The sequence below is a fragment of the Garra rufa genome, chromosome 11 (assembly GCF_049309525.1).
Source record: "Garra rufa chromosome 11, GarRuf1.0, whole genome shotgun sequence".
NCBI classification, from domain to species: domain Eukaryota; kingdom Metazoa; phylum Chordata; class Actinopteri; order Cypriniformes; family Cyprinidae; genus Garra; species Garra rufa.
The window spans coordinates 9,348,410-9,366,335 of NC_133371.1; the positions used below are offsets into that span (position 1 = coordinate 9,348,410).

Here is a 17,926-nt window from a genome sequence, read left to right on the forward strand (position 1 = left end):
TTTCTAATAGTCTGCTGAGAGAGGAAAAAGTCATGCTACACTTTACACAAAACAGTTTTCTTATCCCATTAGCAAACTTCTTTTTTTGAGCACACGTCTAGGAAAAACTTTCAAAATAATATATATTTTTTTAAGCCAACAGGGTACAAAAATTCTATTTTAAAACAAGCATATTATCTTGTTTTAAAAATGCTTCTACATTTTAACTGGAAAACAAGTCTGTAAGAATGCCTGTGCTTGGGAGTCAGCATGTGCGCTCTTAATCTAAAACACACTCGCTCAGGTTTACCAAAGAGACAGATCAGACCTCTGTCACTCAACCTGTCTGTCTGTCTCAGCATGGAAATGTAAACACCTGCTGCTAATATACAACCACAAAATACAGACTATAAAAAAACATACTAACAAGAACACATGCACACACCACTTTTGGAAAAAGAAAAGTACAACACTGTCACTGTTGTGGTGCCCTAAGCTACAAAAGCTAAAGGGTACACATTTGTACACATTTTCCCAGATGTCTAAACAATTATTATTATTTTTATTATTTTAACAGCGAGAGACGGAATAACAACAAAAAAAATCCAGAAAAACAAATTTTAAAAATGTTGTAAATTGATTTGCATTTTAATGAGTGAAATAATTATTTGACCCCTTCGCAAAACATGACGTAGTACCCTTGTTGGCAATCACAGAGGTCAGATGTTTCTAGTAGTTGGGCACCAGGTTTGCACACATCTCAGGCGGGATTTTGTGCCACTCCTCTTTGCAGATCCTCTCCAAGTCATTAAGGTTTTGAGGCTGATGATTGGCGAGTGGAAGTTGGAACCTTCAGCTCCCTCCACAGATTTTCAATGGGATTTAATTCTGGAGACTGGCTAGGGCACTTCAGGACCTTAATGTGCTTTTTCTTGAGCCACTCCTTTGTTGCCTTGGCTGTGTGTTTTGGGTCATTGTCATGCTGGAATACCCATCCACAACCCTAACTGAGGTTCACACCCGAGATTCTACGGTACATGGCCCTGTTCATCATCCATTTGATGCTGTGCAGTTGTCCTGTACCCTTAGCAGAAAAACACCCAGAAAACATAATGTTTTCACCACCATGTTTGAAGGTGGGGATGGTGTTCTTGGGGTCATAAGCAGCATTCCTCCTTCTCCAAACACACCGAGTTGAGCTGATTCCAAAGAGCTCGATTTTGGTCTCATCTGAACACTTAATCATCTGAATCATTTAGATGTTCATTGGGCCTGTACATGTGCTTTCTTGAGCAGGGGACCTTGTGGGCGCTGCAGGATTTCAGTCCTTCACGGCGTAGTGTGTTACCAATTGATTTTTTAGCTACTATGGTCCCAACTGCCTTGAGATCACTGACAAGATCCTCCTGTGTGGTTCTGGGCTGATTCCTCACCGTTCTCATGATCATTAAAACTCCATGAGGTGAGATCTTGCACGGAGCCCCAGACCAAGAGAGATTGAGAGTTATTTTGTGTTTCTTCCATTTGTGAATTATCGCACCAATCACAAAATTGTCACGTTCTCACCAATCTGCTTGGCGATGTTCTTGTAGCCCATTCCCGCCTTGTGTAGGTCTACAATCTTGTCCCTGACATCCTTGGACAGCTCTTTGGTCTTGGCCATGGTGGAGAGTTTGGAATCTGATTGATTGATTGCTTCTGTGGACAGGTGTCTTTTATACAGGTAACAAGCTGAGATTAGGAGCACTCCCTTTAGGGGAGTGCTCCTGATCTCAGCTCCTTACTTGTATAAAAGACACCTGGGAACCAGAAATCTTGATTGATAGGGGATCAAATACTTATTTCACAAATTAAAATGCAAATCAATTTATACATTTTTTGAAATACGTTTTCTGGATTTTTTTTTTTTTTTTTTTTTGCTGTTATTCTGTCTCTCACTGTTCAAATAAACCTACCATTAAAATTATAGACTGATCATTTTTTTGTCAGTGGGTAAACCCTCACTGTAGTCATTAAAATATGTTATTAAAATAGTTATTAAAATCTGTCAGACATGTATTCAATGCATATCTGACATGGCATGGTTGTAATGTCTGCAAAGTTGGCAGATAGTTTGTCATTAGGGTTGCAAAGGGGTGGAACATTTTTGGTAAACTTTCCAGGATTTTTTGCAACTTTTCGGAGATATTTTATACATTTTCAGAAACTTTTGGAAAGTTTCTGGAAATATTATGAATATTTTGCACTCCTTTACAACCCTACTTGCCATTGGAAATAGGATTGTATTGAAATAGGAATCACAATTTTGCCAGTCAACCAAGTTTGAAAGCAGAGAGAGAGATTTTGCTCAGCACAATCACTAGGATTTTTGAAAAGGAATAACATCACAACACCAAACAGCAGCAGACACAGCAGTACTGTATAAACAGTACATTTTTATTTATACAGTACATTTATCTGTTACATGGAAACTGAACGTTCACAGTTGCTTGTTGTGGAAGAGCAATAAGACGATATGTAAGAATCTGTGGTGGTGGACAACAGAGTATGTAAAAATGAATAAGCAACAGTGCATTTACAATTTGCATGTAACATATTTTCACAAAAGTAAATGTACTGTATAAATAAAAATGCTCATTTTCTTTTTGTGTACTATAGTATTTTCTCCCAATACATTTTTACCTACAGTTAGAGCTCAACAGAATGAACAACAGATAGATATACATAGATAGATAGGCATACCGACAGATGCTAGTTTACTCTATGTAAATCCACATTTTGAGGTGAAATGCACAGGTGTGTGTGTGTTGACAGACAGACAAACAGTGTGGGAGTGACAGACACCATGTGCCGCACCCTATTCCTGCTGCCGAATCAAAACACACAGCCACACACACTCCTCCTCACGTTAGAATGACACACACTGTCAGACAGAGAGAGAGAGACAGGCAGACAAGTGATGGAAAGAAACCAATCTGCATTAAGAGGCTTAGACGAGAGCGCGACGGTATGAACCCGTTAAATAATGAGGCAGCGATTATGCCGCCTCAATGCTCAAACACAGCATAACCAATGCAGAACCTGCACAGAACAACACAAATGGCTGAAACATTCAGTCTGTCAGGACTAACCTGGCTGCCATGTATCACAGCTCCGCTGCGCTCTGCACCACTTAGAGCAAAGGAGAGATGGATGGATGGAGAAACAGAAGCGAGGGCGTACAGATGCATTCCCAAATGAATGAAGAAGACAGTACGGAGGATGAACAATCAGCGCTAGCGCTCTGTCTGCGAGAGCGTCTCTCCCTCTCTCTTCATGCTTGCAGCAGCTCTCTCGTTCTCTCTCTCTCTCATCTAAGAGATCAGGGCTCGAGAGACGCTATGTCTCGCGCACCGTTTGGAGGGGGTGTTGGAGAACGACGAGAGAGAGAGAGAGAGAGACTAAGAGAAAAGCTAGAGGAAGAGTAGGTGAGAAAATGATGGAGACAAAACCAAGTGTGCATGAGAGCCAGAGAGAAAGAAAGAGAGATGCATTCTGGTGGCTTGGCGCACAGAGCCGTGGGCTTGTTAATTATTCAGTCTTGATGAAAGAAACAGATCTGACATCATTCACTTTCAGTTCACTTTACAGACCACATGCACACATATAAAACCCACACACGTTCACACTCACACACAAACAGGCACAAGTTCACAAAACACACTGCAAAATACTCTGTGTTGACATACTCTCTCTTGTGTTTGTGCTTCATATAAAACCTACTTATAATGTTTAAGGGTGGTGGAAACGTTTTGAATTTGATGATCAGGGTAAATTTGACTTATTTTGTCTTCAGGGGAACATGTAAGTAGTTTCTGAAAGGGAGGTACTAAATAATAATAAAAAAAAGATATTTAGGCAAAATAAGATAAATGTACACATCTTCATTCCGTTCAAAAGTTTTCACCCCCTGGCTCTTAATGCATCAGTGAGCGTTTGAACCTTCTGTAATAGTTGCATATGAGTCCCTCAGTTGTCCTCAGTGTGAAAAGATGGATCTCAAAATCATACAGTCATTATTGGAAAGGGTTCAAATACAAAAAAAAAAAAATGGTGAAAAACCAAAGAATTTGTGGGTCCTGAAGAACTTTTCTGAAGAACAGCAGGCAGTTTAACTGTTTAGGACAAACAATGGACTCATGTCATGAACTATCACTAAACAAACAAACAAACAAACAAACAAACAAACAAACAAACAAACAAACAAACAAACAAACAAACAAACAAACAAACAAACAAACAAACAAACAAACAGCTGTGGATCATCCAGGTAACAACACAGTATTAACAATCAAGTATATGTAAACGTTTGAAAGGGGTCATTTTTTTATATTTACTATTATTTTGTCTGGTGATCTATATAAACGTCTTTTATGTGAAATATCTTAATCAGGTCAGTACTAAATAAAAAAATAACATGTATTTTGTATGATCACTCTTATTTTGGTAAAATAATCAATATATATATATTTAATTTGAAAACTGAAATTAATTGCTCTAGACACTAGGGGTGGCACGGTACATGAAAAAACAACCGAACCGTTCGGTTCGCTTGTCTCAGTTCGGAGCGTGTGTGCCTCACACGGTTCAACGGTTGCGCAATGAAGCCTCGTGCACGTAGTGAGTGTCCTTTTTTGCGGGAAATAAGAGGTGTGTGTGGACATACAGACAGTAAAAGTGGAGTGATGCAGGTTACGTCACGTGTAGAAATGGCAAGTGGGAGAGATAAGGAAGGCTGCCCGGAGTTGGAGGATGCGCCAGCATCGTATAAGGGGCCGTTCGCATGTAGCGTCTTTTGCGTGCTCAAGTTCGTTAGTTCAAATGGAGATGCGCGGCATGCGTGCTCATAATGGAAGCGACGCGGTCGCAACGCGCACGCGGTGCGGCACGCTTGTTTTTTGCAGGCGCGTCCGCGCCGCATCGAGATATAAACATCCAAAGACAGAATACCCTTAAAGGGACTTTGAAACATCTGGACTTTTCAGAATGCCGCAAACGCACCGCAGGTCATGTGACATGAACCAACCAATCACTTGTTTAAAGGACAGAGCTTAAAAATTTCCTCTCTTTTTCTTTTAAAAGATACAATTTTTGTAAGAGCTACACTGAAGTTGGCAGTTTGATAAATGCAAGTTAATTCTTCAGTTCAATCTTTATGTGCTAAAAAGGCACATGAATTCCTGTAGAGATAGCAATACACATTCTCCTGTTTTTGCCAAATAAATGAAAAGCATGTCATCAATGTCTTCTCTCTTGCTGTATCAAAATCTCCCCTAGCTTTCCTCAGAGATGGTCCCAATAATGTGCTTAAAGTCAAGTCCAATTCAGTTTGTGAATGTTTACATGATATAACATTTTTTTTTAATAATGTATCCTAAATTGTGGATAATTAAGCTACATATCATATGCCAAAGTAAATTTCTGGAGTGTTAAAGGTTAAAAAAAAAAGAACCGTACAGAACCGAAAACCGTGACCTAAAACCGTGATACGAACCGAACCGTGGGTTTTGTGAACCGTGCCACCCCTACTAGACACAAAATGTACAGATCACTGATGATAGTCTGAAAAATAGCTGTTGCTCTCATCATCAGGATCTTGCAGTGGCCTTTTTGACCTTTTAAGTTTGAGTAAATCAGCAGATTTCTGAGAAAGATCAAATTATTAGCTGAGCCTAGTGATCCTAGTAAACATATTTCAACAGTTCAGTAAGTAAGTAAGTGAATGAAAAATAAAGGACAGACAGAATACTCTATAAATCATAAACTACCATCTACTCTCTTTCTAAAACTATGGTGACAACAAAAATACAGAGATGACAGTGGTTAAATTTGGGGCCAGTTATGCTAATAAATGGTCATATTATGGTCTACATAAGCATCATTCAGTCTGATGAAAACTGAACCCAAATAAGCAAATTATTCACAACCTGTGAAGGGATTCTCACACTCTCTCACAAAAGCCACAAAGGTGTGTCAGAACAGCTCAACAGAACATCAATAGTACTTTTTATTCCTCAAACTGATTGCATCATGCGACATAATATGAACTTTACTATAAGTTTTCCAAACAGAAACTTTTTCCCTCATTTACTTTACTTCAATTTACTTTTAGGATGTTCGGTAAGCAACACTGGCGCATTCTTGGAAGAAAGTGTATGTGTAAAACTGAAAAGGTGTGTGTGTGTGGTTTCTCCTACAGTAAGAGTGTTGAATCTGAAGCATGGGGACCAGTGTTCTGTCGCCAGCTGCTTTTGTTCCGTTTACAGCGTTGTCATGGCAACCCGGCCTTGGCAGGACTCGGCTGGGTCGGAAGTTCTCGCTGACGGCTGTTATCATAGAAGAGCCACATCCATGGCAACAGCAGCAGCCGTTCACATACAGGCTGGTGAGGTGTAACATAAACACCAACAAACCATAACACAAACACAAGCAGCACACACGTGGATGCACAGCCCTGCACAAACACGACTGTGAGACCTGAGCTGGTCTCAGACTGACATACGCGAAGCTTCCCACAGAGGGCGCTCCTCTGAAACAACACACTCACTAGACTAGACGAAGGCCTTGTATGAAACATGAAACAAGAGTATAATATTTTCACTCAGTAAGGATGCATTCAATTGATCAAAAGTGACAGTAAAGTCATTTTTAATGTTAAAACCATTTATATTTCAAATAACTTTCTATAATATAGCTTCTTCAAAAATATGAAGAAACACAACTCTTTGCAACACTGATACTATCAGTGCAGCACATCAGCATATTAGAATGATTTCTGAAGGATCGTGACACTTAAAGGAGTAGTTCACTTTCAAAACAAAAATTTACAGATAATGTATTCTCCCCTTGTCATCTAGGATGGTTATGTCTTTCTTTCTTCAGTCGATAAGAAATGATGTTTCTTGAGGAAAACATTTCAGGATTTCTCTCCATATAATGGACTTCTATAGTGCCCCCGAGTTTGAACTTTAAAAATGCAGTTTAAAAGCAGCTTCAAATGGCTCTAAACGATCCCAGCCAAGGAAGAAGGGTCTTATCTAGCGAAACGATCTGTCATTTTCACTCTCACTATTTATGAACTTTCTAACCTCAAACGCTTGTCTATGTCTGCGTGAACTCAGTTTTTTCCGATTCAAGACAGTAAGGGTATGTCGAAAAACTCCCATCTCATTTTCTTCCCTAACTTCAAAATCGTCCTACAGTACATAGTTTGCTGAAATACCGACCCAGTGTTTACGAAGTGAACATGTAAAGATCAAATGCCCTTTACCAAAAAAAAAAAAAAAGGTAACAGCGTTGTAGGACAATTTTGAAGTTGAAGAAGAAAACGAGATGGGAGTTTTTCGACATACCCTAACTGTATTGACCCGGATTACACAGACTACACAACACAGAGACGAGACAAGACGAGCATTTGAGGTTAAAAAGTATATAAACTGTCAATTTGTTTCGAAAATGACCGATCGTTTCGCTTGATAAGACCCTTCTTCCTCGGCTGGGATTGTTTAGCACCATTTGAAGCTGCATTTAAACTGCATTTTGGAAGTTCAAACTTGGGAGCACCATAGAAGTCCACTGAAATGTTTTCCTCAAGAAAGAATTTCTTCACGACTGATGAAAAAAAGACATGCACATCTTGGATGGCAAAGCGGTGAGTAAATTACCTGTCAATTTTTGTTCTGGAAGTGAACTAATCCTTTAAGACTTACGTATTGATGCTGAAAAAGTAAATTACATTTAAAAACATTTCTATATATAATAGAAACCAGTTATTTTAAATCGCAATATTTAATAACATTACTGGTTTAACTGCATTTTTTATCTAATATATGCAGTCTTCTTCAAGCTAAGAGACATTAAAATCTTATCAACATCAGGCATTTTAATATGTGTGTGTACGAATCATAGACTCCAACCCACATCATTTTAATTAGCTGCCCTTACTCTCACATCTAATAAAACGGGAGTGAATCAGTGCGGTTCTGAGAAGTCGTTATGCGTCTCCATATGTCCAAACTGGGACTTGTGCAGGACATTTTAGAAGCCTTGTGCTACTGCCATTTATGAGCAAGGTCATTCCCATGGGACTCACTGAGTACATCAGGAATGCCAAGACAAGTGGCCTCCAATGGCAACACCACGCAATCTCATTGGCTGGAGAAAAGGAGGACTGATCCAACTCAGCACTGATGAAGTCACACAACGCAATTCAATTTAGTCAAACAGTCAAATGAATGGCACAGAGGAAACCAAATCTATCTTCGTGACAACTTGGAGCCATTGTAGCTCAATGGAGCTGCCAACTGGGTTCAGTTACTGGTACAACAGGAAACTAGTTATGGTAACTGGTGGAAAATTGCCTCCTGTTGATTATACTAGAGTGATGTACAGAACATACAGTTACAGAATCTGCAAAATGTTAAATATTTTACCAAAATAGTAGGGATCATATTTTTTATTTAGTACTTACCTTAATAAGATATTTCACATTAAAGATGTTTACATATAATTTGTGAAAAAAACCCATTTCAAAAGTTTACATATACTTGATTCTTAATACTGTGTTGTTACCTGCATAATCCACAGCTGCGTTTTTTTTTTTTTTTTTTTGTGATAGTTGCTCTTAAGTCCCTGTTTTTTCCTGAACAGTTGAACTGTCCACTATTATTCAGTAAAATCCTTCAGGCCACACAAATTCTTTGGTTTTTCAGCATTTTGACAACTTAGGGACTCATATGCAACTATTACAGAAGGTTCAAATGATCACTGATGCTCCAGACGGAAACATGATTCATTAAGAGCCATTCAGGGGTGTAAACTTTTGAACAGAATGAGGATTTTGCCTAAATATAATATTTTTTTCATTTAGTACTGCCCTTTAGAAGCTACTAAGTACTGAATGAAAACAATATATTTAGGCAAAATAAGAAAAATGAACACATCTTCATTCTGTTCAAAAGTTTACACCCCTGGCTCTTAATGCATCTAAACTTTCTGTAATAGTTGCATATGAGTCCCTCAGTTGTCCTCAGTGTGAAAAGATGGATCTCAAGAGCATATAGTCATTGTTGGAAAGGGTTCAAATACACAAAAATGCTGAAAAACCTATGGGAAAAATCTATGGGACCTGAAGGACTTTTCTAAAGAACAGCAGGCAGTTTAACTGTTCAGGACAAACAAGGGACTCATGAAACAACAGGAAACTAGTTATGGTAACTGGTGGAAAATTGCCTCCTGTTGATTATACTAGAGTGATGTACAGAACATACAGTTACAGAATCTGCAAAATGTTAAATATTTTACCAAAATAGTAGGGATCATACAAAATGCATGCTATTTTTTATTTAGTACTTACCTTAATAAGATATTTCACATTAAAGATGTTTACATATAATTTGTGAAAAAACCCTGTTCAAAAGTTTACATACACTTGATTCTTAATACTGTGTTGTTACCTGCATAATCCACAGCTGCGTTTTTTTTTTTTTTTTTTTTGTGATAGTTGCTCTTAAGTCCCTGTTTTTTCCTGAACAGTTGAACTGTCCACTATTATTCAGTAAAATCCTTCAGGTCACACAAATTCTTTGGTTTTTCAGCATTTTGACAACTTAGGGACTCATATGCAACTATTACAGAAGGTTCAAATGCTCACTGATGCTCCAGACGGAAACATGATTCATTAAGAGCCATTCAGGGGTGTAAACTTTTGAACAGAATGAGGATTTTGCCTAAATATAATATTTTTTTCATTTAGTACTGCCCTTTAGAAGCTACTAAGTACTGAATGAAAACAATATATTTAGGCAAAATAAGAAAAATGAACACATCTTCATTCTGTTCAAAAGTTTACACCCCTGGCTCTTAATGCATCTAAACTTTCTGTAATAGTTGCATATGAGTCCCTCAGTTGTCCTCAGTGTGAAAAGATGGATCTCAAGAGCATACAGTCATTGTTGGAAAGGGTTCAAATACACAAAAATGCTGAAAAACCTATGGGAAAAATCTATGGGACCTGAAGGACTTTTCTAAAGAACAGCAGGCAGTTTAACTGTTCAGGACAGACAAGGGACTCATGAACAACTACTACTAAAAAAAAACAAACAAACAAAAAAAAAAAAACACAGCTGTGGATCATTCAGGTATACAACACCGTATTAAGAATCAACTTTTGAACAGGGTTATTTTTATAAATTCAATAATTATTTTCTCTTGTGGACTATATGTAAACATCTTTTATGTGAAATATCTTACTCAGGTCAGTACTAAATAAAAATATCATGCATTTACTATTTCTTATTTTGGCAAATAATTAACATTTTGCAGACCTCAAGTGTATATATCTATAGTATTGATTGGAAAACTCAACTCAACTCTCCCTTGAACAAAAGACTGCCTGATTGTAACGAATGTGCACTTTTAGTGTACTTCAAATCTTAAAAAGTATATTTTTAAGGCTTTGTGCTGATGCTGCATGCTTGTTTTATAAAAAAAAGCTCACCACAGGTGATGTCTTTTGCATAAGAGCGAGTTATAAATAGCATCCTGAGTCAATAGAAACCATGACTCATCCTCAAAAACATGAGAAAAAAGCAATTGTAATCATATTTTGCAACCCAATGTTTTTTCTTTTTTCTTTTGGTACATTAAACATTGAAAATACTTACAAATAATGATCATTTTGGACACACAAAGAGGCAAGACAGGTTTAAACTTCTGGGCCCCATTAATAAACACACTAAGACAAAACAATGACCAAAAGAGAAAAGGAGCTGAAGCAGAAAAGGAAGCATCTTGTTATGACAGGCCACTGTACTACATCGCTGCAGCTATTGACATGAGGCACTGATTTCTGATCGATCACATGGCAGTGCTGTAAACAACACAGTGACCTCATTAGTGTTCTAGAAGCTTGTGTGATCTAACACGTCCCGTGGTGCAAGATTAAGAAGCGTTAGAGCATTTCCTGCCACAGTAATACCAAAAAACAAAACAAAGCAAAAAACAAGCACACGGTGGTTCAAAGTTCAGAACAGAATAGAAAGGAGAAAGAAGCAAAAACTAAATAAAAATTGCATCTAGGTACTGTATTCAGTGCATATAATGCATACTGTTTTCGAACATTTACACATCACCTTTACTAAAAACAAATGGAACTAGATTGCACTTTCTATGAATATGAACAACTTCATCCACTTTAACAAGGATCAGTATTAGTATGGAGGACTAAATTATGGTTTAGATAATGTGTTTACATAAAGTTTATAATTCTTTATGAATCCCTGTCAATCAGTCTGTAATAATGATAGCGCATACAGAGCTGTTTATATGAGAATAGATCCTCACTCAGACTCCATGGTGTGCTGCCCTATTTTAAGAGTATGACAGAGCTGTCATTTAGACAGGAAGAATAAGGAAGAGAGCAGCAGCGTCCCGAGGGAAATCAGAGGGATATAAAAGTCCTTCAGTGCAGGTGACAGAGAGAGAACAAGAGCGAAAGAAAGAGAACAATCATGCTGCTTCAGTCAAATCTGCTTCAGTGCTGTTTCCCAAAGAGTCAGAGATCTTCAAACCGAACTGTACCTGATAAAGTTCATAGACAAGCAGTTTCTGCTTATTAAAAGGAAACCCAAAAATTAAAATTAGATATTAATTTATTCACCCTCAGGCCATCCAAGATGTACAGTACACTGTGAATAAAAAATAAAGGTGCTTCTCGATGCCATAGGACCATTTTTGTCTAAATGGTTCCAAAAAGAACCTTTAACATCTGAAGAACCTTTCTGTTTCACAAAAGGGTCTTTCTGGCGAAAGAAGGTCCTCCAGATTATAAAAAGGTAAAAAAGTGATGGTTCTTTAAAGAACCTTTAACTGAATGGCTCTGTGTGGAACCAAAAATGGTTCTTCCATGGCATCACTGTGAAGAACCTTTTAAAGCACCTTTATTTTTAAGAGTGTAAATGATATTTTTCTAAAGTAGAAGAGTAAAGAAGATCCTTAGTGATTCACTAAATGGCCACTAGGACTTTGAGAGTCAGAAAAAAGCCTATCAAGGAATGCAAAATCAATACCTGTGGCTCCTGATGAAATATTGTGGTCTTATGAAGCGAAACAATCAGTCTGTGCAAGAAACTGAACATTATTTACAACATAATTATCTGTAATACATCATCAGGCAAAAATGAAGTCTGATTCATTTCTGTGAACTGGTTCTTTCAGACAGTATATGACGTAACGTATATGCAATTATAGTATTAATGCACCCAATAATCATGCCTAAAGTAGGGATGCACTGAATGCTCGGCAACTGAAATTATTTGGCCTACAATAGCAAAAAAAGCTCTTTCGGTGTTCAACCAAATAAGGGAAAAGGCGGGTGGTTGTTGCTGGTTACTGTTTGATGATTGAAATCATGAAATGGCCTTAAACCAGTAGTAAATAAACTACAGAACGTTATGTTGTCTAATATGTGCACAAATTGTATTTATTCTGACAGCTCTGCATGAGCATGTTAGCCAGGATTTAAAGTCCAAAGCGCAAGGAAAATCTGTGCTGAAACAGCGTGATGAGAATCATTCGTAAATCTGCTGCTGTCAGCAAAAAGTAGTACTGAGGTCTGCTTCTGGGTTTCCGTCAAAATAAAAGTCAACATTCATAAATGTTAGCATTGTCATTTTAAAAAAGTAAGACAAAAATAATGATAACAATCGTTATAACAGAGAAATCGTAAAAACTTGCATTTGGCCCCTTCATTCAAGAGCTCGGTTAACGCATACGCATATCCGCAGCTCATCGTTCTTGGGTCCAAGTCTGTACTGTTTCCTCAGTTCAGTAACTGTAGGAGGAACTGGAGCGCTGAATGAGTTTAGAATCATATATGCCAGTATTTTGGCTTATTTCGAGTTGGAGTGACTGTCAGGCATCTAAAAGTGAGTTTTGATTGAGTAACTTGTAGATTTGTGCTGGCTGAAGCCACATACTCTTTCAGACAGTTCAGTCTGACTTGGTGAACTGATTTAAATAGCTTACCAAAAAGAACCGGTTCAAAAGAATCATTCATTTGCGAACCAGACATCACTCCAGACCATTTGCCTCTGGATTATAGGTAATAACGTTGTAAATAATGTTCAGTTTCTTGCACAAACTGATCATTTCACTTCATAAGACCTTAATATATCTTCACAGGTGTTCCTTTTTTTGTTCCTTTATATGCTTTTTTGATTCTCAAAGTGATACTGATTTGCATTTTATGAATCACCAAGGACCATAGTTTTTAGCTAAAAATCTTTACTGTTCTACTGAAGAAAAAAAAGGGGCACCTACATTTTGGATGACCTGAAGGTGAGTAAATGAACAGCAATTTTTTTATTTTTGGCTGAACAATCCCTTTAAGATCTGTTTCCTGTTTCTGTCTGAACGAGCGGCACATGCAGGTGCTCTGGTTAAATCTGACAGCTCCACTTTAAAAATCAGCCATCCTTCTCTGAGGACTCTTATAAAAAGCACACTATCACACACCTGACACACTTCTAACCGGCTGGATGGATGTTAATCAAGGTAACCCTGCAACCCTGGGCCAAATGAGCTAGAGTCAAATCAAGCCTTCAAGCACTAACAGAGTTGAGGGATGGGATTCCAGGGGAGCAGTTTAGAGCTCAGAGGTGCTTACTCATGGCTCAGGAGAAGTAATGCCAGTTCTTAGTTATGTAAAACATCAACTTGGTCTCAGATGTTTTCTCTAGAATCACATAAGAGACAGAGAACTAGATACAAATGAGACAATTATTGACAAGAGTAAAAGTGGGGCTTTGTAAATTGAGTAGAGTTACATTTACTTTATTTTGGGTAAAGTGTGTTTTTGGCATGCTAAATAAATTAACACAATTTATTTTGTTAAAAAAAAATAGTAAGTTATACAGTTTCCTAGACAATAATATATTATGCAAATTGTACAATACAAGTCAAAAGTTTTTGAACAGCAAGTTTTTTTTCTGCTCATCAAGCCTACATTTATTTGATCCAAAATACTGCAAAAACAATATTATTTGTAGGGGGCTACACTCTTTAAAATAAAGGTGCTTTACGAAGCCATAGAAGAACCTTTTATGTCTAAATGGTTCCATAAAGAACCTTTAACATCTGAAGAACCTTTCTGTTTCACAAAAGGTTCTTTGTGGCAAAAGAAGGTTCTTCAGATTATAAAAAGGTAAGAAAGAGATGGTTCTTTAAAGAACCTTTGACTGAATGGTTCTATGTGGAACCAAAAATGGTTCTTCTATGGCATCGCTGTGAAGAACCTTTTAAAGCACCTTTATTTTTAAGAGTGTAGCTTGTTGTTCTCAGGAACAACCACATTTTTACCCAATTTGTTCTCACTGAATCCAGCATTTAATCAAATAAGAAGTTGTGCAATCTGGACTTAAAAGAATCTTGTAAGAAACATTTAAGATAAAAATGGAGGAGATTTTTAGGTTGTTTTACACTCTTAAAATTAAAGGTGCTTTAAAAGGTTCGTGAAGCGATGCCATAGAAGAATGTTTGGTTCCACAAAGAACCATTCAGTTAAAGGTTTTTTAAAGAACCATCTCTTTCTTGCCTTTTTATAATCTGAAGAACCTTCTCTCGCCACAAAGAACCTTTTGTGAAACAGAAAGGTTCTTCAGATGTTAAAGGTTCCTAAAAAAATTTCTTCTATGGCATCGTGAAGCACCTTTATTTTTAAGAGTGTAGGTTGTCTTTTGACTAAAATCTGTCATTTTTGCCAATTTTTTCTCTGTTGGTTCTCATTAAAACCAAAATTTAATCAAACAAGAAGTTCTACAGCAGGTGATCCGGACTTGAAATAATCTTATGAGAAATTTTTGATATTAAATTGCAGATTTCTGTGCACAGCATGAGACATCTCCTGTAAAGCTTGAGAAGACAGATTGTTCCCTTCCGGAGGGAACTCTACGCTGCATCCTGGTGGACACTATGGGAACTGCCTTCAGCATGACCGGTTCTGAAACAAGGTATAGAATAATGACAGTGAACTTGACACTGGCCGGCGCCAGCCTATGACATCATCAACAGGCGCCTGCTAGTATAAAAGCAGGTGCCTGAGAGCACATTACCATCTTTTTGTCTTCAGAGTCCTCTGTTCTAAACGAGTGAGTACAGCGATGCCTAGAGAGAAACTGTTTAGGAAGTGTGCAGATCCGTGTCAGAGAAATCTGACACCTGATGATGCACACGACCTCTGTTTGGTGTGTTTAGGTGTAGAGCACTTTCTAGAGCAGAGCGCGTTCATTGTGAGAGTTTCACTTTGAAGAAACTCCGTTCTCGTTTGTCTCTTTTCTCGAGGGAATTGGGACATCCATCCGCCCCACGCGGCTCGGGTCCCGCGGCGGCTGAGGCTGCCCAGCGGCTGAGATCACGGGGATCACAGGTGGGGCTGGCTGACGAGTTTGAGAGAGGGTTTAATCTCTCGCGCACGTCAGCCGGAGACGAGAACGCGCTGCTAGCGGAAGATGTGGTGTCTCTCACATCTTCCGATCCTGCAGCGAGTGCTCTTTTGGCTTTAAGCCAGGGCAAGCAGGAGGCTGAAGTGGAACAAGATGAGCTCTCTGAGCCCATGCAGCCTGCCTGCCCCGCATATGAAGAGTTGATGTCTGTTATGGACCGCGCGGCTACCCCTTCAGGGGAAGCCCGCCGGGGAAGAGGGAGCGGCTTCTTCCCGGCCATAACAAGCCAACTCCCGTGAGCCTCCCATTCCTTCCTGATCTGCATAAGAGATCGAGAGGGAATGGGACAGGCCATATTCAGCCCGCATTCACAGGCATCAGCATGTAAATTATGCTGATGTCGAGGGAATGCATGGGCGCGGATATGTGTCGATGCCTCTCATTGAGCAGACGTTTGCGAACGATCTCTCAGCGGGAGGGACATCAACCCTGAAGGCTCCGACCCTGCCATCCAAGCCTTTGAGAGATACATCTCGGTTGAAAGGCAGGGCATATGCGGCAGTGGGTCAGCCTGGTGCTCCTCTGCACACGGTGGCAGTGTTGCAGGCGTACCAGGCTGATCTACTGAAAGATCTGGACCGAGGTATGCATCCCTCGCCGGTCCACGCCCCCACCTGAACACCGGGGGGAAAACCAGGCCCGTCCTGGTCCAAGGGCCAGAGACGAGGCCAGGTCGCCAGTGTGGCCACTCGGGGCCCTCCCCCCAGGAGGAGTCGGTCCCAGAGGAGGCGTGATGCGTGGCATAGGGGAGGGGATCTAAGGGAGACGATCCAGCGCCGGCGTGGCGGCAGGCCTGGATCGGGCACCTAGAGTCTCCTCTCTGGTTCCCCTCACGTCCGTTCGGCTACCTGCCCCTCCTTTTTCCCCCTCGCCAAAGACTCTGGGGCTGGGCCGATGATGAGATTGATACTCAATCTGTTGGCCCGGTATGTGAACAGTAAAGACACTTTAATAAAATATTCAAGCGTGTATGTGTATGTTTTCTTTTGTCTACCAGCTCCGCTTGGGTGATTGCTATTGCAGTTTTCGAGCTCCTCTTGAGTTCTACTGCCACCAAGTGCCGAGTGTAGCCAGGTCTCCCCTCGTTTTATAAAAGAAAACAGTGTGTAGAGACCTCCACTCGTAGAAATCCCCTCTTGGGTTAAGCGTTGTCAGGTTTGAAACCTCCGCTAGAGTGAGCTTGGTATAGACATGATCCAACATACATATACATACGAGAATATGTAATAAAAAAAAAATAAAAAAAACCCCTCTTGAGCGTTGTCAAGCTGCTTCAAGCGAAAAATCGCTCTGCTGAAGCCTCCGCTCACTCAAACCCTGCTAAGAGTAATACTCTTTTTGCATGAGTGTAGTCAGGTACCTTCCCTGTGTATTTTCATATACACATGTGTGAGACCTCCACTCCTAGGAGTTTGTGTGTTAGGGTGAATAGAGCATCGTCAAGGCTCCCTCTCTGATAGAGAGATGTTTTACTGAAGCCTCCGCTCTCTTTAAAAAGCCCCGCTTTGAAGTAGAAATCTTATATATTTGGCTGTTAGGCCCCATTCTGGGCCTCGCTAAATTACTTTCTGGTATTGTGACCCAATCCGCCAGAATTGAGTGTAGCAGGCCTAGAAGGCCTCCTCTCTGTGAAGTCCTCTGTAAAGAGAGACATATAAAGATAATACTTCTTAGCGCTGAATGTAGCCAGGTCATTCTTAGACCTCCATTCATGAGAGCTTTTTACTGGGTTGAGTGTTGCCGGCTCCCTCTATGTGAGGTATTTCTGTTAAGCCTCCACTTTCCAGAAATGCAGGCCGAAAACACAAGATTAAGGCAGCTTGTGAGCCCTTTTCGTAGACCTGTCACTATAAGCGTTGAGTGTAGGTAGGCCTCCCTTCCTCGAGAGGGCGTGTATACCAAGGCCTCCACTCGATAGAGCTTCCTCAGCTGAGCGTCGTCAGGCTTGTTACGCTCGAGAGAGCTTGTAACCATTAAAAGCCTCCCTCACTGAAAGCTCCGCTTCCGGGTTTTGCTATCGCCCGGGAATGATACAGGTGTCTTCCTCGCGAAATGCTTAGAGCACCTTCTCAAAACCACGTTAGTGGTGTCTGCTCACACAAATTGTTTTGAGCATTCCCTAAAATCCACACGAGTGGTAAGTGCACTACTAGGCACTTTACTAAAATCCATATTTATGGTAAGGATCCCTCCCGTAAAGGCAGGGTCCTTCTTCAAATCCCTCACGGGTTGGACCACGCAGGATAATCCTCCGTGCCCATTTTCGAGTTGGTTCCAAAACCCTTAAGTTTTTTCAACTCCTTTGATAAGCACAGTGTAATAGGTCTCCCCTCTGTCACAGCCAACAGTACTGAGACCTTCACTCTCACAGTTATAGCAGCTAGCAGGCCCATGAGTGCCTCGCTGAC

At 39.8% G+C, this 17,926-nt stretch overlaps 1 protein-coding gene across 11 annotated transcripts in view; it reads right to left on the reverse strand.

Moving 5' to 3' along the window:
• gramd1bb (GRAM domain containing 1Bb) overlaps nt 1-17,926 on the reverse strand; it is a 116,791-nt gene that overhangs the window by 46,844 nt on the left and 52,021 nt on the right. The window contains exon 1 of one of the 11 annotated variants that reach the window (XM_073850053.1): nt 3,111-3,231. The exons of the other annotated variants lie outside the window; for them this stretch is intronic. Within the exon in view, the coding sequence (XP_073706154.1) occupies nt 3,111-3,121 (11 nt within the window). The 5' untranslated portion in view covers nt 3,122-3,231. Of the gene's footprint in view, nt 1-3,110; nt 3,232-17,926 lie in introns of those variants that run through there. 11 annotated transcript variants of the gene reach the window in all.